This window comes from Anomaloglossus baeobatrachus, chromosome 7 (assembly GCF_048569485.1).
Source record: "Anomaloglossus baeobatrachus isolate aAnoBae1 chromosome 7, aAnoBae1.hap1, whole genome shotgun sequence".
Lineage (NCBI taxonomy): Eukaryota > Metazoa > Chordata > Amphibia > Anura > Aromobatidae > Anomaloglossus > Anomaloglossus baeobatrachus.
Window position 1 is genome coordinate 295,216,286 of NC_134359.1, and position 22,077 is coordinate 295,238,362.

At 46.5% G+C, this 22,077-nt stretch overlaps 1 protein-coding gene across 2 annotated transcripts; it reads right to left on the minus strand.

The window, feature by feature from the left end:
- Window positions 1-241: 241 nt before the first annotated feature.
- On the minus strand, window positions 242-19,683 carry LOC142246446 (nuclear factor 7, brain-like). Of its 2 annotated transcripts, XM_075319500.1 has the most exons (2): window positions 18,395-19,683; window positions 242-997 (listed from the first exon to the last, which is right to left on the minus strand). In XM_075319500.1, the coding sequence occupies exons 1-2, from the start codon at window positions 19,637-19,639 to the stop codon at window positions 911-913; spliced, it is 1,332 nt and encodes a 443-aa protein (XP_075175615.1). In that variant the 5' UTR covers window positions 19,640-19,683; the 3' UTR covers window positions 242-910. The 2 variants fall into 2 exon arrangements, with proteins under 2 accessions (XP_075175615.1, XP_075175614.1); XM_075319499.1 differs by lacking the exon at window positions 242-997 and having other exon boundaries at window positions 17,762-19,683.
- Window positions 19,684-22,077: the final 2,394 nt, after the last annotated feature.

A 22,077-nucleotide genomic window follows, 5' to 3' on the forward strand; every position in this document is an offset into this window, starting at 1 on the left:
AATCTAAGGCTCTGTGCGCAATGGAAAACGGAATTTTTCTTAAGAAAATTCCGCAGGTACTGAAAGATTACTGCACCCGCGGGAAAACAAACGCAAAAAACGCACCGAAATCCAAATGCGTTTTGCTGCGGTTTTCGGGCAGTTTCGGTGCGGTTTTGGTGCGGGCTTTCCACAGGTTGGTACATGTGTTTTAAAGCACATTGAGAAAAAAAAAAGTAATTTTTTTCTGAGATAGATAGATAGAGGACAAATCACTGCAGTTCTCCCGAGCGGTAGTGTGTTCACATTACCGGCTGTGGGAAATGGCCTGTGGTTACCCCTCTACAGGCTCGTTGCGAGGCTGCATTCTGTACAGTGTCAATCGCGGCTGGATCAGTCTGCAAGCATCTGTTAAGTTGACCAATAGGTCACAACTGTTGCCAGCGATGACCAAATGCGGAGGGAGTCCCGGGCCCACCCCCTCCCTCAGCTTCTCCCAGCCTAAATGAGATACAGACAAGAGACTGATATCTGCACATAAAGCGAGAGTGTGCACTCCGAAGACTGCTAATTTATCACATACAGGGTTTACCTAATAGGGGCGTAGCTATGTCGTGTAGAAAGGCATAAGTTTAATTTCCCAACAAAGCATAACATAACTTTCATTGTCTTTGACTAGGCGCAAGTCTTATCTCTGTCCTTGGGAAAACATAACATTCAGAGTCGTTGAATCAGCTCTCAGCGTCTGAGCGTAGCTGGGCTTGTTTGTGCACCTTGCAAAGCGGCATCAATGTCCATCTATTCAATTTTAAGTTAACTCTTTCCGCACAATCCCCCCTTTGGCGTTCGTAATGGGACTGGGTCCTGTCGAGAAGCTGGAATAGCAGGCTGGTCACCGGGTGCTGTCCAAGCCGCGGGTTGCCTGGGGGTTTTAAATCTTCAAATCCACATCCGTCCTCCGGATACTGAGCCTGCAAACCTCCCGACAAGAGTCACATCTTAATACGCCAAGGTGATTCTAGAGGAAAGAGCAGAGAAAAAAGAGCATATTAGTGCTTTCATATTGGCGCTGAATAATTATTATATTTGCATTTCTTCAGGCAGCGGGAAAATAAAGCCATTAACAATCTAAACACTGCATAGGCCCTAACAGACAGAGTAGCACTTGGAACACTGATTGCAGTATCCCCATGAACCATCCTCCTATTCCCTTAAACCAGTTTGCGGGGTTGAACATTAAGAAGGTATTGCTCCACCAAGCATCCGAGCTTCTGAGTACCTCCTCATCATGTTTTTTCATCAGCTTTTGTATCTCAGTTAGACTGGCTTGCGCTTTTAAGGTACCCTTTGGGTCTATGTAGTGACAACAGCTGGGGCCTACTACTTGGCAGATCCCCCCTTGGGCCGCTGTGAGGTAATCCAGTACCAAACTATGTTGGTTGGTTACAATGATTAATTGTCTCTGTATGGCAATGGTACTATTTACTGCTTGGAGAACCGCGAAAATTTGATCATCAAGATAGTCAGTGCTGTCCACCAGATTATCATACATCTGCGTCACATAGGGTAGAGGAAAAGGGAGCCGAAAAATGTGTTGACATGGCTCATTTGAATTACATGGGGTCGGCCACTAGGCCTGTCTGTTATCTGCCGCTCTCTTTACCAGTAGGTGGAGAGGCATTTTGTGTGTGCTGGCAGAGCAATGTGCGTGCGTGCTTGTGTGTATGTGGCAGAGCATTTTGTGTGTGTACTGGCAGAGCAATGTGTGTGCGTGCTTGTGTGTGTGGCAGAGCATTTTGTGTGTACTGGCAGAGCAATGTGTGTGCGTGCTTGTGTGTATGTGGCAGAGCATTTTGTGTGTGTACTGGCAGAACAATGTGTGTGCGTGCTTGTGTGTATGTGGCAGAGCATTTTGTGTGTGTGTTGGCAGAGCAATGTGTGTGTGTGTGTGTGTGTGTGCTTGTGTGTGTGTGTGTGGCAGAGCATTTTGTGCATGTGGCAGAGCATTGTGGGTGAGCGTGCAGCAGAGCATTGCTCCGCTCTACCCAGTCCCCGCTACTGTTGCCACCCCTCCCCCCGCCGTTACTGTCTCTAATGACACCCCCTCCCCTCTACCCAGCCCCAGTGTGTGTGTGTGTGTGTGTGTGTGCCACTGCATGTGAGTACCTGTGTGTGTACCGGTGATACTGTCTGCAGGGTTGTGTATCTAATCCTCTCCTGTGTGATACTGTCTGCAGGGTTGTGTATCTAATCCTATCCTGTGTGATACTGTCTGCACAGCTGTGTATCTAATCCTATCCTGCGTGATACTGTCTGCTGAGCCATGTATCTAATCTTATCCTGTGTGATACTGTCTGCTGAGCTGTGTATCTAATCTTATCCTGTGTGATACTGTCTACTGAGCCGTGTATCTATTCCTCTCCTGTGTGATACTGTCTGCTGAGCTGTGTATCTAATCATATCATGTGATACTGTCTGCTGAGCTGTGTATCTAATCATGTCCGGTGTGATACTGTCTGCTGAGCCGTGTATCTAATCCTATCCTGTGATACTGTCTGCTGAGCTGTGTATCTAATCATGTCCGGTGTGATACTGTCTGCTGAGCCGTGTAGCTAATCCTCTCCTGGGTGATACTGTCTGCTGAGCTGTGTATGTAATCCTATCCTGTGTGATACTGTCTGCTGAGCTGTGTATCTAATCCTCTCCTGTGTGATACTGTCTGCTGAGCCGTTTATCTAATCCTATCCTGTGATACTGTCTGCTGAGCTGTGTATCTAATCCTCTCCTATGTGATACTGTCTGCTGAGCTTTGTATCTAATCCTGTCCTGTGTGATACTGTCTGCTGAGCCGTTTATCTAATCCTATCCTGTGATACTGTCTGCTGAACTGTGTATCTATTCCTCTTCTGTGTGATACTGTCTTCTGAGCTGTGTATCTAATCCTCTCCTGTGTGATGCTGTCTGCTGAGCTGTGTATCTAATCCTCTCCTGTGTGATACTGTCTGCAGGGCTGTGTATCTAATCCTGTCCTGTGTGATACTGTCTGCTGAGCTGTGTATCTAATCCTCTCCTGTGTGATACTGTCTGCTGAGCTGTGTATCTAATCCTCTCCTGTGTGATACTGTCTGCTGAGCTGTGTATCTAATCCTGTCCTGTGTGATACTCCTGCTGTCCTTGGTGACACTTTAGACATTTGTGATCAACAACAAAATGGCTGTGCACTGTGTCCCGACATTTCATTCTCTGTTATCTGTTGTAAACACTCAGATTAGGAGGGGGGAGGTCCGGTGTGATACTGTCTGCTGAGCCGTGTATCTAGTCCTATCCTGTGATACTGTCTGCTGAGCTGTGTATCTAATCATGTCCGGTGTGATACTGTCTGCTGAGCTGTGTATCTAATCCTATCCTGTGTGATACTGTCTGCTGAGCTGTGTATCTAATCCTCTCCTGTGTGATACTGTCTGCTGAGCCGTTTATCTAATCCTATCCTGTGATACTGTCTGCTGAGCTGTGTATCTAATCCTATCCTGTGTGATACTGTCTGCTGAGCTGTGTATCTAATCCTCTCCTGGGTGATACTGTCTGCTGAGCTGTGTATCTAATCCTCTCCTGGGTGATACTGTCTGCTGAGCTGTGTATCTAATCCTCTCCTGGGTGATACTGTCTGCTGAGCTGTGTATCTAATCATGTCCGGTGTGATACTGTCTACTGAGCCGTGTATCTAATCCTGTCCTGTGTGATACTCCTGCTGTCCTTGGTGACACTTTAGACATTTGTAGTCACCAACAAAAGGGCTCTGCACTGTGTCCCTGCATGTCATTCTCTGTTATCTGTTGTAAACACTCAGATTAGGAGGGGGGAGGCGACATCACACACAGGAGAGCAGACTCCGCCCACTTTTACTGCAGCTGTAATGTGAGCTTTTTCTACAGTAGGATTTCTGTAGGATTTCAGAAGCTGCTCCCTCTAGTGTTTAACAGTGGAAAATATCAAACTTTTTAATTTTTTTTTTATATTTTGCACAATTAAAAACAAATAATAATATTTAAACAAAACATTTAAACATTATTACTTTACATGTTTTGAGTTATAGAATTATTTTTTTTTGATGATACCTTCCCTGTAAGTCCACGTCTCACTAAGCAACATCGCTAGCAACATCGCTGCTGAGTCACGGTATTTGTGACGCAACAGCGATCTTGCTGGCGATGTTGCTGTGTGTGACATCCAGCAACAACCTGGCCCCTGCTGTGAGGTCGCTGGTTGTTGCTGAATGTCCTGGACCATTTTTTATTGTTGCTCTCCCGCTGTGAAGAACACATCGCTGTGTGTGACAGCGAGAGAGCAACAACTGAATGTGCAGGGAGCCGGCTTCTGCGGACGCTGATAACCACGGTAAATATCGGGTAACCAAGCGAAGTGCTTTGCTGGTTACCCGATATTTACCTTAGTTACTAGCGCCCGCCAGTCTCAGGCTGCCAGTGCCGGCTCCCTGCTCCCTGCACACGTAGCCAGAGTACACATCGGGTAAATAAGCGAAGCGGTTTGCTTATTAACCCGATGTGTACTCTGGCTAGGAGTGCAGGGAGCCAGCGCTAAATGGTGTGCGCTGGTAACCAAGGTAAATATCGGGTAACCAAGCGCTTGGTTACCCGATATTTACCTTAGTTACCAAGCGCAGCATCGCTTCCACGCGTCGCTGCTGGATGGGGCTGGTCACTGGTCGCTGGTGAGATCTGCCTGTTTGACAGCTCACCAGCAACCCGTGTAGCGACGCTCCAGTGATCCCTACCAGGTCAGGTCGCTGGTGGGATAGCTGGAGCTTCTCTTAGTGTGACGGTACCTTTATTGAAGCCTTTTTACATTCTTCTTTGCTTGGACAGCAAAGTAGTAGGTCATCAACGTACTGGAGAAGGACACAGCGGTCAGGGGGCTGCCAGCCTTGAAGGACACTACTCATAGCCTGAGTATATAGAGTAGGGGAATGCTGCATCCCTTGTGGCAGCCTTGTCCATGTATATTGGTTTTGTTTATGTGTGAATGCAAAGAGGTCTTGACATGCCGGATCCAATGGTACCGAGAAAAAAGCATTGGCAAGATCTATGACAATGTAATGGATAGAAGTAGCCGGTACCAGTGTGAGCAGAGTATGTGGATTGGGAACAACGGGAGTGAGGGGCTCCAGTATTGAGTTCACTGCCCTCAGATCGTGTACCATCCGGTACGTGATTGGATCACCTTTCTTCACCTGTTTTTTCTTGTCAGGAAAAAGCGGAGTATTGTACGGAGACTTAGTAGTTCTGAGAGCTCCCGACTTCACTAGTCCTTTTATTTGGTGATCCAAGGCGGCTTCCTGTTGAGCGTTAAGAGGATACTGTCTTAACTGTGGTGGTGTAATTCCAGGTTTGACTGAAACTTTCACGGGGGGCACGGGTTGTGTGCCGAGGTCAGTTTTCGATGTTGACCAGAGTTTTGCAGAAGCTTTGAGAAGTACAGGGTCCGTGTTTGCTTCCTGTGTGGCATCAAATTCTGGTCGATCCTCGATCATCTGGAAAGTGCACAGGACTTCTTCTGGAATATCTTCCAGAATTCGCAGGACAGCGGAACCGTCTTCATTATAGACAATCTGAGCCTGTAATCTTGATAGTACATCTGCTCCCAATAGGGCATCTCCACCCAGGGGGGACACTAAGAATTTGGACACGAATATGTGTGGTCCCAGTTTCACCTTTAATGGATGTGTTATTGGGATTATCTGGGCTTGTCCATCAAAACCGGATACTATGGTAGACTCGGGCGAGATGGTGTCTTCAGGTACCAGGTTCCTGGGGAGCACGGAGCGTGAGGCTCCCGTGCCCACCAGAGCCCTTATTTCCTTGTTACCAATTTAAGGGGGACGTGTATAAACGGACCTCTGGCATCCCTATCCCGTGCTGCCGCAAGTCAGGCAGTCTTTTCTTCCTGACTCTCGGGTTGGTTCTGACCTTCCCTCTTTTTCTTTCTGCAGTCTCTGATCACATGTCCTCTGTTCCCACAATAGTAGCAGGTCGGTCCCTTTCTTCTTGTAACTTCTGGCTGACCGTCCACTGCCGCTATGACAACTTTCTTGGTCCTTTTATCCCTTGCGTCGGTTTCTAAGCCACTTGCTTTGTTGACTAGAAGATCTATGTCTTCCATGTTCCTCCATTCGGGACAGCACGCTTTCAACTTATCTGCCAGAGGTGCATATATTCCATCCATGAAGAATCTTACCATGAGGCAACGTATTGCGCCTGCTTGTAAGTCCAGCCCTTCATCTGCGAATGACTGCATCAATCTGTAGTAAAATGAACTGACATTTTCCACAGGACCTTGATGCACTGGTCCCATTGTGCCCTTAGTTCTTTGCTCCTGGGCGCAGAAAAGATTGAGTGTTATCATGAAGTCTTGGCCGGATGCCACAGTATGAGTATCGTCCGGAACATGCGCTGCTAGATGGGCAGTAAGTTTGGCATACATTTCAGGGGACATTTTGACTCTACATAAACCCTCCATGTCCAACCAAGTGCTCCGGTAAGAGACCTGTATTTGGGCCAAGTAACGTGAGAAGCTGACGGGGTTTCGAGTCGGGTCAGGGGCATTTTGCAGGAAAACCATCTGTTCGGCAGGAGTCCAGGGTACGTATGTCTCATACGCACGGGGGACAGTGTTTACATCTCGTAGAAAGGACAACGGATCAGAGATATTACATAATTCTTCCAGACTATTGATTTTCTTGGACACCTCCTTCATGTGAAGCTCCACCTGTCCGACCAGGTCAGAGATTGAAAGTGACACCTGACCCTTCTGTCTGGAAATCTCTCCCTGGATTCTCTCTTCTAGACTATCCAGCTTCTTCCGGAGATCAGTAAACAGACCAGTGACTCTATCACCGAGTCCAGATGATTTCTTTTCCTGTTCTGCCTCATGATCCTTCAGATTTTGGACTCTTTTTTCAGCTTCTCCTGTCTTGGATTTTAGTCTCTCTATATCAGGCCTCAGTTCCTGCTTCTTCTTTTCAGAGGCCACATCCAGTAGCTCCACATCATGTCCCTTGTGGTCTCCGGCCACCCAACAGGACACACAGATACAGGAGTTGTCTCTAGGACAGTAATATTTCAGGATCTCTTTGTGTGTTGAGCATTTTCCATTAATAAATGACACCATAGGTTCAGTTAGATTGTGATTCACAGACTTGTTATGGGCTGTGAGATGTTCCTCACACATTGAGGTCTCACACTGCAGACAGGATTTCACAGCCGGGACAGGAGACTTTGTACAGAAAGTGCAGAAGGTTCTGGTCTCCTCCATCTCAGGCTGAGTAGATGAGAAACGCTCCACTATGTTCCTCAGCTTCCGGTTCTTCTCCAGGGCCGGACGCTCCGGATATTCTGCTCTGCAGTCAGGACAGGAATACACTCCAGCCGCCTCCTGTGTATCCAGCGCACTCACAATACACGAGCGGCAGAAGAAGTGTCCACATCTCAGGGATACGGGATCTGTATAGAGGCTCAGGCAGATGGCACAGTCCAGCTCGGCCCTCAGCTCAGCAGACGCCATTGTAGTGGGAAAGAGCAGGAACCAAAAGTGAAAAAGTTTCTTCCCACAGGAAGGGAGTAGGATCTCTGAAGTAAAATTAAACCTTACACTCTGGAAGTGATAGTCACACTATGTATACAGTAGAGTGTGTCAGATTCTGCAGAACATCACATTGCAGAACCTCTGCTGCTGCGGCTACGACTTCTAGTCTAAATATGAAGGCATCCTACTAAATCTGAAATATTAGAAGTCGCCAAGTAGGTCTATGATCGTTATGGATGTGCTCAGCCTGCAGCCTCGTACTTTATGTAATTGTGGAGCCTCTTGGTGATGTAAGGATTTGCTCATTCAGCTGCCGATCGAGATAGACACAGGATTACTTTCCCTTTAAGTTTTCAGCTAGTTTATTGCAACTTCATAAACCAGCAAAAACAAAGCAAAATAAAAACGGCCTGTCTGGCATAAAGAAAATAAAACAGAATAAAAATAGTCCATTTAGCTGTGGGGTCTGACCGCTCAAGTACTGAGTTCTGCTCTATACCACAAGAGCACAGCTTTGGGAGGTCTGCTACCTATATATGTGGCGCCCCTAAGGATCAGTCGCCACACGGTACTGCATCTCTCTTAAGATGTAGTACTCATCCCGGGTAAGGAGAGGTTAATCGCTGGTGTTTCTCACATTCACACAACAAACACAGGTGCTTTCCCAATGGGGGGATGCACTAGGGTAGGTGGGGGGTGGATATCACGAAGCATGGGACTTCCCGATCACTAGGGCAACCACCTGGGTGGCGGGCACCACTTAGGGAACAGGGAAGGAGCATCTTGACACAGTCAGTTAGCCGCAGGCACAGCTGGGGGTGAGACACACACTTGGGACCTCGGTCCAATCTTCTTTTACCTCACATTTCTGCGGAGAGTGCAGGAAACACCCGCAGCCCGTTCCACATTCCACACACTGGGATTACATGGACCCCGATCAGAAAAAACTCACAGTGGGAGCACCGGCGGTGACCTTGAATTGCTGGGGATTGGCTGGGCCCATCACAGCGGTGGCCAGTACTTCAGCAGCGGCGACCGGGTTACCTAAGGAACTGTGAGTAAAACACCTGGAACCCGCAGAGACTGTGTCGGCCTGTTCTTACCAGCACCACTGCCCCGTGCTTTGGTGCCCGCCATTACTACTCCCCTCATTATGCTCCTCGAGGCGCGCTCAACCTGTGGGCCCAGAAACATCTCTTCTGCTACTACCTTTCGCCCCAGAGGACAGCGACAGCATTGGCGGCTAATTCCCTGGCCGCATACAGCAGGTGGCGTCACAAAATTAAACCTCCATCACCACCAACCCCCTCCTTAATTATACACCTCGGGGCCATGAAACCAGGCATAAGGGCCACCCCGTGACAGACCTAACATCACCGGCCCGGCGATGAGTAACAGTTTAACCCCTTACCCCATGGGTGCTACATATAAACAGAACATACAGTTATTCCAGGGGGTTTAATTTACCTGCTGGACCACACCATAGGATGGATATATGTGAACAGCCATCCCAGTGTGAGAGAATACAAGCCATTTTGTATTGTATAGAAACCATCTTGTCTTATAACTGACTGATATTATTGGGTTCAACTAATACTGATGTGCAGAGAAGTTTCACATTTCTACAAACACTCCTGCGGCACGTATTAGTGCAGAGTAATTTCTTTGTTTGGGATACTATATAAGCTGGTCACATAAAACAGAAACTTTCAGTACACCATACTAGGCTGTGCTGTATTGATAACCCAAGCGCTTGTAAAAGAAATCTTATTAATTTGGAGTACCAATGGCATAGACACACAATAGCACAAACATGGCCTCTCAAACAGTGACCCAGACAGGCATTATAAGTTCCGGATCTCGAGTGAAAATCGATCCTCTGGGGAAAGTAATTCTAATAGCTGCAGCATAAGGTAAGAAGCTTAATTCCTACACTTTCCTTACTTAGTAACATAGTAACATTGTTTCTAAGGCTGAAGGAAGACCTTATGTCCATCTAGATCAGCCTATTTTAGTGCCGCTGTTCTCCAGTGTTGAACCTGTGGAAGGCAAAAACCCACAGAGAGAACCCAGACAAAGCCCATAGGGATGTTTGGTTGCTGGAACAGGGGGCTTTTAACAGGTGGGCAGTAAGGAGTAAGTATGTTTTAGAAAATTAAAAAAAACAAACCTAAAAGTTCAAATCACCCCCCCATTCGCCCCATTGAAAAGTAAAGCGTTAATAAAATAAAAAAACACGCATATTTGGTATCACTGTATTCAGAAACGTCCGATCTATCAAAATATAAAATCATATAATCTGAATGGTAAATGACGTAGCAGCAAAAAAATTCCAAACTGCAAAATTACGTTTTTTGGTTACCGCAAATTTTACGCAAAATGTAATAACAGGCGATCAAAATGTAGAATCTGCGAAAAAATTGCAAAAATTGAACCATTAAAAACTGTCAGCTAGAGACGCAAAAAATAAGCCATCACTGAGCCCCAGATCCCAAAAAATGAGAATGCTACGGGTTTTGGAAAATGGCGCAAAATTGCACCACTTTTGTTGGACAAGCTTCTGAATTTTTTTTTAACCAATTAGACAAAAGTAAACCTATACATGTTTGGTGTCTACAAACTCGCACCAACATCAGGCATCACAATGACACATTAGTTTATCATATAGTAAACAAGGTGACTGAAATATCCCAAAATAATTGTGCAATCGCACTTTTTTCACAATTTTTCCACACTTGGAATTTTTTTTGCCGTTTTCCTGTACACTATATGGTAAAACTCATCATTTTATTTAAAACTACAACTCGGCCTTCAAAAAATAAGCCGTTATATGGCAAGATTGAGAGAAAAATAAAAAAGTTACTGCTCTCGGAAGAAGGGGAGCAAAAAAAAAAAAGACCACAGCCGTGTGCTTATCTTGGCTCTGTATCAAAATAAGAGGGACCTCATGCAGCTTATTTCTATTTAAATAATTTTAAAAAAATGGAGTGCTGTCCCCCCAATTTTGATACCCAGCCCTGATAAAACCGACAGCTAGAGGCTGTTATTCTCAGGCTGGGGAGGCCCATGGTTATTGGGCCCTTCCCCAGGCTGCAGCCACCCTGAATTTTTGCATGCGTTAGCTGTGACAATTCCGGCATTTTACCATGCTCATTTAAGTTGCCCTGATGCGGTGGCAATCGGGGTAATATAAGGGGTTAATAACAGCTCACAGCTGCCACTAAGCCCTATATTTGTAATGGGGAGGGATCTGTGAGACCCCCCCATTACTAACCCTGCAAGTGAAAAGGGTGTGCTGCAGTATGACTCCAAGTAATCACAGACGTCGGGACTGACTGTGGACGGGGGAAACAGTGAATATGTATGAGGGTTAATGATGAGCGGACCCGAAAGTAGTGTTACAGCCAAGGGTAAGGTCTGTAAGTATAATGGTCCTGCTTTATTCCATAATTTAAAAAAATAAATTATCAGGGTGGTCGAACCTGAAACGTAACAAGGGAGTCCCCTGAGAACTCCATAATCAGGGTCTGTGCATGGACACTAGGTATCTGGTACATATAGACACTCGAGTTATAGCAATTTTCCTAGACTTCAGGCAGTCTGCAGCAGCTCTTTTTTCCAGACGGTTTTTCAATATTGGATCTGTTCCAGGCTAGGGGCTGTACGCTGATTTGTATGAGAATTTGCCTCCAGGGCTACCAGGGTGAGACATAACACAGAACAGGATAACATTGTCTTCTTCCAAACACGTTGGCAGCTGCAACTCTCACAGCTCTGCTGTATTCCAACAATATTGCAATCCTGTCTGCCTGTGAGATGGAGGCTGAAGCTGAGAGGAACCTGCAGATGCATCAGTTATAATCACACACAGCTCTGCAGTGAGATCAGGAGAGCAGACTGTCAGTCATTACATGTCTCACACTGGTAATTCTCCCAATTTTATTTAAAATGACCTCTGGAGGCGGATTCTGAGAGAGACCTATGTCCGGCCCATAGGCTGGAAAATGTGGATTTCTCTGGAGTAAGACATCAGATCGCAAATATCATCTTCCTATGACCTGCGTGCCCATCTAGAAAGGAGGAAAGTTCCTCCTGACAGATTCCCTTTCATCCTACATCTATGATATCCTGAATTATCGGACAGTCACAAAAAAATCCATAAACCTCAGTTTAAAGTTTCTCCCTGGTTCCACATCTGAGCTTGAACCAAGTGTCGGATTATTAGAATTCTGGATTTTTATCGTTTAATATTTGAGTCTATTTCTACCATCGAGACAATTTTTTTTAACCCCTTCATGACCGCAGGACGTACCGGTATGTTCTATTTTCTGGTGACTTAAAGTCCAGTGACGTACCGGTACGTCCTAACAATCGCAGGGGAACAGGGGGCTGTACAACCGCGATTGCAGCCAGTGATGGTGCCCGCACTGTCCCTGGCTGTTTAACCCCTTAATTGCCATAATCAATACCGATCGCATCACTTACGGAAATGGGAGAAGGATCATGCTCCCTCTGCCCTCTGATCGGGACCCCCACGATGTAATCGTGAGGGCCCGAGCCTTGTCATGGTGACCCCAGGTCACCTGACTACAAAGAGCCTGTGTGATCATGCCTGCTACGCGATCACACAGACTCCCAGTGCAGCGCTGACAGCTGCGATGTCCTGCAGTGATCGAGCACTGCAGAACATTGCAGCTGCAATCAGAGCACTGTGGAGTCTTGTCCCTATAAAAGGACTAAATGAAATAGTTAAAAAAAAGGAAAAATATAAAAAAAAACCCCACAGAAAATAAAGAACAAAAAAATAAAAAAGTCTAATAAATAATTATATTTGTGTAAAAAAAAAAAAAAAGTACACATATTTGGTATTGCCGCATCCGTAACAACCTGAGCTATAAAACTGTCATACTAGTTAACCCCTTTAATGACCACAGCAAAAAAAAAATGTAGCAATAACTATGCGTTTTTAACATACAGCTGACAAAAAAGTGGAATAAAACGCGATCAAAAAGTCATATGTAAATAAATATGGTACCACTGAAAACGTCATTTTGTCCCACAAAAAAACAAGCCACCATACAGCTTTGTCAGACAAAAAGTAAAAAAGTTATAGCTCTCAGAATGCAACAATGCAAAAACAGGTTTTTTTCTTATAAAATTGTTTTTATGGTGTAAAACTGGCAAAACATTAAAAAAACTATATAAATGTAGTATCTCTGTAATTGTACCGACCTAAAGACTAAAGCTATCATTACTTTTACTGCATGGTGAATGGCATAGAAAAAAAAGCAAAAAGCTATTCCTGAGTTCCTATTTCTTCTTGATTCTGCCTCACAAAAAGTGGAATAAAAAGCGATCAAAAATTATTATGTGACTAAAAAAGGTGCAAATAAAAACTCCAATTCATTCGACAAAAAACAAGCCCTAACATGACTCTGTCGGCAGAAAAAAAACCTGTAGGCTTCAAAATCCATTGATGCAAAAAAACTTTATTTTGGAAAAAGCATTTTTGTAGTGTGATAGTCGCCAAACCTAAAAACAAACAATATAAACCTGGCATCGCTGTAATGGTATTGACCAGAGGAATAAAGCCGCCTAATCATCTATACTGCAAGGTGAAGGGCTTAAAAAATAAATAAATAAATAAAGCCAATTCTTCAATTGCTACTGATTTGATAGTAAAAAAAAAAAAAAAAGGGCGTTGACTGCTGATGGTGCTGGTTACCGGCCGCGATTGGTCCGGCCGCGCTGACAGAGTGGGGGTGGAGCAGCTGGAGCATGGGAGCACCATGTATAAAAACACATGGTTGCCTCACAGTGTTCCACCTCCCCCTGATGAAATAATCTTATAGCTGAGATTGTGAAATGTATAGTTGGGGCTCTCTCCGGGGGGTCTTCTCTGCTGCTTATCAGGCCGGCTTTGTGCACTTATGGGTATGTTTACTTAAAGCGGCTGGGATTCTATTCATGCATTCATGTCTTTGTACTTAATCTGACTGTTCATTGGCATCCATTCAGCACCTCATGGTGGCTAAACCTGTTTATCTGCTTTTTGACTGTTTAACTATTTGACTCTGTCACCTCAGAAGTTGCTGTTTCACCAGCATCTGTATCAAGCACTGTTTATTAGTGATTACTGAGACTTGGATCCTATTTTATATATTTTATATATCTCTGTTATTTCAGAGTATATACTTTTATCATTGTGCTTATCCAGTGCTGGTTTTTACCATCTGTCTATGTGTAACAATTGTCAAAATTTTACACCATGCTCTTTATGTGCAGGATGCCTTGTTCATGTTTTTGACCCAGTCTGTTATTTATTCATTTTACTTGTGCCCTATATGTAATTGTCATCTAGTACATCTATATTTTATTTGCCGGCCTGTTTTTGCCGCTGATTCCTTTGTGCCAGTTGCTATTTATTAAACATATTTGCACTTTACTCCTTGTCCTCCAGTCTTTGTTTGATTTGATAGATCCGTTGTGGGTTTCACCTGAATCACTTATTTTGGAGATGTAGATGGAAACCCCGAAGTAAGTGCTCAGCATAGAGCACAAGATAAATGTGAAATGATCCAAAATGTGCTGTACCAAAATCGGAATCGCGCCAGTTATGTTCAGTTTTTTTAACAATTTTATCATGTAACAAATAAAGAAGATTTTATTTTATCCTATTATTCGGATTGCATGTGCCATTTAGTCTTTCCACTTTTGTCTTCATCTTCTTTTTATCGTGTGGGTTGTTACAGATATGGCAGTTGTCATGATCCTGATTGGCGGTGCTCTGCTCTCCTGCAGAGCCAATGCCTTGTTTTTGTGTTATGCTCCAGTGGATGGGTCACTCCCGGTTTCGAGCCCTGTGTTTGTTTTGTGAGGGGCCTGTTCACTGGAGCCCCGTTCCGGTTGACTGCTCTGCTTTATTTAGGAGCAACATCACCCGCTGCTGGTGATAGTTTCTGTATTTCAGTTGTGTCTCTGGTTCCCGTAAATGACTGACCTGATCTTGTCCCCGCTACCCTTAACCTAAGTACCCTTCTCTGCTTGTTCCCCTGACTCTGACTTGACTCCCTGGCTTCCAGACTTCCGGCTTGTACCCTGACCTCGGCCCTGCTCTCTCTCTATGTACCTGACATGACCTCCAGGCTTCCAGACCTCCAGCTTGTACCCTGACCCCGGCACCGCTCTCTACCCATTTACCTGACGTGACCTCCGGGCTTCCAGACCTCTGTCTCGTACCTTGACCTTGGCCCCGCTCTCTCCTCTTGTACCTGACGTGATTTCCCTGCTCCTCACCTTTTGGCTTGTTTGAATACTCCTCCACTAGTGTCTCTAGAGACACTTAGGGTTACCTTTCACGTTGCGACATCACTAGCATCGGCTAGCGATGTCCAGCGCGATAGTACCCGCCCCCGTCGCACATGCGATATCTTGTGATTGCTGTCGTAGCGAACATTATTGCTACGGCAGCTTCACACGCACTTACCTGGTCGGCGATGTCGCGGTGACTGCCGAACAATCCCTCCTTCAAGAGGGAGGTGCGTTCGGCGTCACCGCGACGTCACCACGACATCACTAAGCGGCCGGCCAATAGAAGCAGAGGGGAGGAGATGAACGGGACATAACATCCGCCCACCTCCTTCCTTCCGCATAGCCGGCGGGACGCAGGTAAGGAGATGTTTGTCGCTGCTGCGGCTTCACACACAGCGATGTGTGCTGCTGCGGGAACGACAAACAACATCGTATCAGCAGCAGGAGCGACTTTATGGAAATGAACGACGTGACACAGATCAGCGATTTTTGACTGTTTTACGCTCGTTCATCGTCGCTCCTAGGATTTACACATTGCGATGTCGCTACCGGCGCCGGATGTGCTTCACAACAACTGTGACCCCGATGATATATCAGTAGCGATGTTGCAACGTGTAAAGTACCCCTTAGTGTTAGAGCATCTCACTACTCCTCCATTAGTTTGTCTTGCGATACCTAGTGTTATGTTGTTATGCTATGTTAGTGTTACTTCTGCACAGGTGGTAACAACAGCGTAGTGTAGTGTTCATTCGACAAAAAAGATTGGAAAAAGAACACCCACCCACAGGGCCGGATTGGCCGTAGGGCAGTTCTGGCAAATGCCAGAGGGGCCGGTGCCTGCAGTGGGCCGCTCACTCACTCCAAGGAGGCGCATGCAGCTCTCTGCCCTGACGTCCTATTTAGATCCCTGCACTGTAATGTACATACAGACGGCTCCTGCATACTCCAGTATTGCCCAGGCCCACACAGGCTGTCTGCTGTCACACAGAGAACTTGGCCTTTCTTCTACCCACCAGAGAGGAGCTTGTAGGCGGGAAAGTAGACTTCTTCGGCTGCAAGTAATATTTGTGCCTTTACCCAGGACCGGAGGCTTCTATTGTGGCCAGTGAGGAGGTGTCTGCAGTAGGATGAGATTTATGGCGGCTGCTTAAACTTTAAAATAATCTGGTCACACTAAAGCAGGCTTTACACACTACGATATGTCTCACGATGTGTCGTCGGGGTCACGTCGCAAGTGACGCACATTCGGCATCGTATGACATATCATAGCGTGTGACAGCTACGTGCGACGGTGAACGAGCAGAAATACTCACCTTATCGTTCATCGTTGACACGTTGCTCATTTTCTAAAAATTGAACGTCCGGTTGTTCATTGTTCCCGAGGCAGCACACATCACTCCGTGTGACACCCCGGGAACGATGAACTGCAGCTTACCTGCGTCCCGCCGGCAATGCGGAAGGAAGGAGGTGGGCGGGATGTTTACGTCCCACTCATCTCCGCCCCTCCGCTTCTATTGGCCGGCCGCTGTGTGACGTGGCAGTAACGACGAACGTCCCTCCCCCTTCAGGAAGTGGATGTTCTCCACCCACAGCGAGGTCGTTTGGGAGGTAAGTACGTGTGACGGGGATTTACGACTTTGTGCGACAAAGGCAAGAATTTGCCTGTGCCGCACAAACGATGAGGGCGGGTGCGATCGCACATGCGACCGCACGAGAAATTGAAGCGTGTAAAGGCTGATTTACACGCTGCGATCTCGCTAGCGAGATCGCTACCGAGCGTACCTGCCCCCATTGTTTGTGCGTCACGGGCAAATCGCTGCCCGTGGCACACAAAATCGTGCTGACCCGTCACACTACTTACCTGCTTAGCGACGTCGCTGTGACCGGCGAACCGCCTCCTTTCTAAGGGGGCAGTTCGTTCGGCGCCACAGCGATGTCACTAAGTGGCCGCCCAATAGAAGCGGAGGGGCGGAGATGAGTGGGTGGAACATCCCGCCCACCTTCTTCCTTCCTCATTGCGGGCGGCCGTAGGTAAGGAGATGTTCCTCGTTCCTGCGGAGTCACACATAGCGATGTGTGCTGCCGCAGGAACGATGAACAACCTGCGTCCTGCAACAGCAACGATATTCGGGAAAGGAACGACGTGTCAACGATCAACGATTAGGTGAGTAATTTTGATCGTTAACGGTCGTTACTGCGTTTCACACGCAACAACGTCGCTAACGAGGCCGGATGTGCGTCACGAATTCCGTGACCCCAACGACATCTCGCTAGCGATGTCGTTGCATGTAAAGCCCGCTTTAGACTAATCCTCTAAATTTTCTGTAGGGAAACTTAAATTCCACAAAGTATAATTCTAGCTTCCAAGCAGTTTAGTCACTGGAAATTTGCTCAGGCAATCCACAAATCGACAAATTTATGTTACATTAACTTCATATCAGGTGGGCCTGTCTGATTTCAGATGCCAGGGCTGATTTTCAGTCCCAGTCCAGCCCTGGCCCACCCACCCCCGGAAGTGATCTGTGCATGGCTGGAGGCATGTGGGCTGAGACCTGAACTGGTCAGTCAGTGACTTCCATTTGGGTTCAGGTCAAATTCGGGTCCCATACGGAACTTTAAGTCGAGAATCGAGATGAAGCCGCTAACATAAACTTCCACGGATCCGCTCATCTCTATTCCAAAGTCCAACCATTCTGGCACACCAGCTCCAAGGTTCACACCAAGGAGGCCAAGGAGTTAAAAGCGCCTTCTCTGTGAAGTCTTCACAAGGCTGTTTAGCTGTAATCATGATGTCTCCTTAAAAAAATAATTCTATGGAAACCCTTCATACCCGCCCACATAAGCACAGTGATATCACGTGGAAAAAGTGATGAACGATTCAATACATTTATTGGAGACATTAAGGGGGAGAAACTTGCAGCTAAACTATATCTTACGAGGTTGGCGGCTAAAAAATTATTTATTTTTTTCTAAAAAAGATCTAAACTTTTATAATTTTTTTACACTCCGTAGGGTTCATGGACATTGATTACTGAAATAACAGTCAGGCAAAACTTCCCCCGTCTGCAGCCCCTCGGGCCCTGTCTGGAGTCAGGACAGAGTCAGACCTCGCAGTGTGAGGCCGGTAGATGATGAAGGATTAATTTTAGGGTTTACAGTCGCCATTTTATTGTAATTATTTTATAATTTTGATCACGCAATTATCATATATATGTAAAGCGGCATAGAGCGGCTCGGAGAAGGAGGCGGTGAAGGTGTGTAAGTGTGTGATGGCGTCACACAGCTGATAGACGGACAGACGCCCGGCCTCATAATCCAGATAGACCCCCACAACCCGCACAGGAGAATCTGATACCAGCAGTTTATGGATATTGTTATGACTTGCAAAAAGGTTTTTCGAAAAAATGATGGCCCAGGATTTCTCATTATAGCCAATATAAGATATTTTGTCATTGACCTTCCTCTCCAGACTTTCCCCGGCCACCCCAACCATCCAACTACTCGCCTGAGTCACGTCCACCTCCCAGTAATGTCTCCCGGAGGAGAAGCTGCGGGAACTTAACACTTGACGGCATTTGAACCTCTTGGGCCCATCGGGTCTGTTCTGTGATGTAGAGGTATGAGAAGCAGATCTGAGATCCTGAGATATAATAATCTTATTATGAGCCGTGTCTATATCCAGTAATATGTCCGATTTCTCCATCACTGAGAACTGTCTCTTCATCTTCATATCAATCAGGTCATCAACAAATTTCAAAATTCCTTTGTGTAATATCTGCGAGACGAGGCCTTCATCCACACATGGAGCATCTCTTACATCACCGATGACATCACAGCCCCCAGCACTGATGTCACCGGTGTTTACATTTTGTAGAAAAGATAATGGATCAGAGATATTACATAATCCTTCAAGGCTATTAATTTTCTTCGACACCTCCTTCATGTGAAGCTCCACCTGTCCGACCAGGTCAGAGACTGAAAGTGAGACCTGATCCTTCTGCCTGGAGATCTCTCCCTGGATTCTCTCTTCTAGATCATCCAGCTTCTTCCGGAGATCAGTAAACAGATCAGAGACTTTATCAGCGAGTCCAGATGATTTCTTTTCCTGTTCTGCCCCATGATCCTTCAGATTCTGGATTCTTTTTTTGGCATCTTCATTCTTGAACTTTAGTCTCTCTATATCAGGCCTCAGTTCCTGCTTCTTCTTCTCAGAGACCACATCCAGTAGCTCCACATCATGTCCCTTGTGGGCTCCGGCCACCCAGCAGGACACACAGATACAGGCGTTGTCTCTAGGGCAGTAGTATTTCAGCACCTCCATGTGCGTTGAGCATTTTCGATCCATAAATGACACCGTAGGTTCAATTAGATTGTGATTCACAGACTTGTTGTGGGCTGCGAGATGCTCCTCACACATTGAAGTCTCACAATGGAGACAGGATTTCACAGCCGGGACAGGAGACTTTGTACAGAAAGTGCAGAAGATTCTGGTCTCCTCCATCTCAGGTTGAGTAGATGAGAAACGCTCCACTATGTTCCTCAGCTTCCGGTTCTTCTCCAGGGCCGGACGCTCCGGATATTGTGCTCTGCAGTCAGGACAGGAATACACTCCAGCCGCCTCCTGTGCATCCAGCGCACTCACAATACACGAGCGGCAGAAGAAGTGTCCACATCTCAGGGATACGGGGTCTGTATAGAGGCTCAGGCAGATGGAGCAGTTCAGCTCGTCCCTCAGCTCAGCAGACGCCATTGTAGAGTGAACGAGCGGGAGCCGAAAGTGAAAAGGTTTCTTCACCACACAGAAAGGGGGGCGGGGGGGGGGGGGGGAGGGTCTCTGAGGTATAATTAACTCCTGCACTTCTGTAAGTCATAGCTACGCTATGTACAGCTGCATTTCAATAAATTAGAATATCATCGAAAAGTTAATGTATTTCAGTAATTCAATACAAAAAGGGAAATGCATCTATTATATAGAGTCATTACACACAGAAATTATGTATTTCACGTGTGCATTATATATGTTATAGAGTCATTGCACACAGAGGGATCTATTTCATGTGTGTATTATATATGATATAGAGTCATTGCACACAGAGGGATCTATTTCATGTGTGTATTATATATGATATAGAGTCATTACACACAGAGGGATCTATTCCACGTGTGCATTATACATGATATAGAGTCATTGCACACAGAGGGATCTATTTCATGTGTGTATTATATATGATATAGAGTCATTGCACACAGAGGGATCTATTTCACGTGTGCATTATATATGATATAGAGTCATTGCACACAGAGGGATCTATTTCATGTGTGTATTATATATGATATAGCGTCATTGCACACAGAGGGATCTATCATACAGTGCCACACGACCAGCTCTACCCTCACCTACTGTATCCTCCCATCCCTTGTAGACTGTGAGCCCTCACGGGCAGGGACCGCCGTCCTCCTGTATCTGTCTGTGCCTTGTATAGTTTATGATTGTCACAAACCACCGGGGGGGTCACTCAGAAATCCCCCGCGCTGGCTACCAGTACGTCACAATCGGGGGGTAACAAGTGGGGGTCACCCCTCCTTTATACCTCCCGACCGACAGACAGAGCACGTGACGCGCTCTCTAGCGCCCCTCTTATAGTCAGGCCAATTATGGAATTGCCCGACAATAAGCAAGGAGGCCGCTATACTACTTATGCCGATTATTGAAGGGTCCCCGGTGAGAGTAAGGTATATATTCCCCCGACCTCCGCGGGCGGAATATATAAAATCTCCCCGAATCTCACTGGCCTCCCCACAATAATCCTTGGCACAATTCGCTGCCACCAACCGATTTACGGTAACTATTAGCCGAACACACAGACGTGGGATTCAAGATCGAGATAACAGAACAGCCCAAGATTAATTATATAATTTAATCAGCCTAAAGCACACTAGAAACTACAATATATACAATAGGGAATCTACAGAATATACAGTTATGTCAGAGTACAGTTACAGATAAAGCATGGGTTACAAACAGGCATACACAGTTCCAGCAGTTACCTTGTTGCGTCTGGCCACAGGGGGGCGCTGTACCCAGGTTTCCAGGAACTCCCACAGATGTTTCCTACACGTGCCCCCAGCGAAAGTACACTGGAAAATGGCCGAAGTAGGGTTATCAACCTGGGCAGATCCAGGTCCCCTCCTACCTTAGTGACCTCACAGGGAAGCACTGCCACTCCCCCTGCATGGATCAGAATTATCCAGCAAAGGGGATATTGGCCATGACTTTGCCTGGGAGCGTCGTAGGCAGACGCCAATGCTCTCATTGTGACAGTTATGAATTTAGCTACAGAACGAGGGGACTCATGACCTGTCTGCCAGTTCCCCATTGGCTGATATCACGCCTGGGGCATTTCCCAATGTCCTGCTCCCATAAAAAGGGTGTGCCGGCATCGTCCGCATGCAGAGACACCATTTTTATGGTTGCCATATTTATCGGAAATATGGCTTGCGAGATATGAACCATTTTTTACTGGAGTCGTTCTGTCTAGCTAGTTCCATAGCCTTGCTAATGAGATACAACTCTTGTTACAGGGTGACGGCAGGGAGTCATCCTGTGTCCATTGTTCCCACACCACCTCATTTCCATATCACAGGACATGGCCATGGGATTTGTTGCTAAACCAGTTGTGTGAAGGAAAGGGGGGGTGACACCAGGAGAGGGCTTCCTGACATACTTGAATATCATGATTTATCGTCATATCTCCGGATTTACCTCACACCTCCCCCCTTTTGAGGGCGCTAGGGGGCAGCACACTCCGGTGTTCCCCCGTGCGCCCGTCCGCGACCTCTCCTTGTCGGGATAGCCCGTCTGCGTTACCGTGGTCACGGCCCCTTTTGTGGCGAATGGTGAAGTTGTATTGCTGGAGCGCAAGGCTCCATCGCAACAATCGCCCATTCGTCCCAGAGACGGTGTGCAACCAGCTGAGGGGATTGTGGTCCGTCTCCACGATGAAGTGGCGCCCGTATAGATAGGGTTGCAGACGCTGCAGGGCCCACACTATGGCCAGGCACTCCTTCTCCATCGTGGAATAGGCAACTTCCCTTGGTAACAGCTTCCTGCTCAGGTACAAGACTGGGTGCTCTTGGCTCGCAGAGTCCACCTGGCTGAGCACCGCACCGAGGCCGAAGTCACTGGCG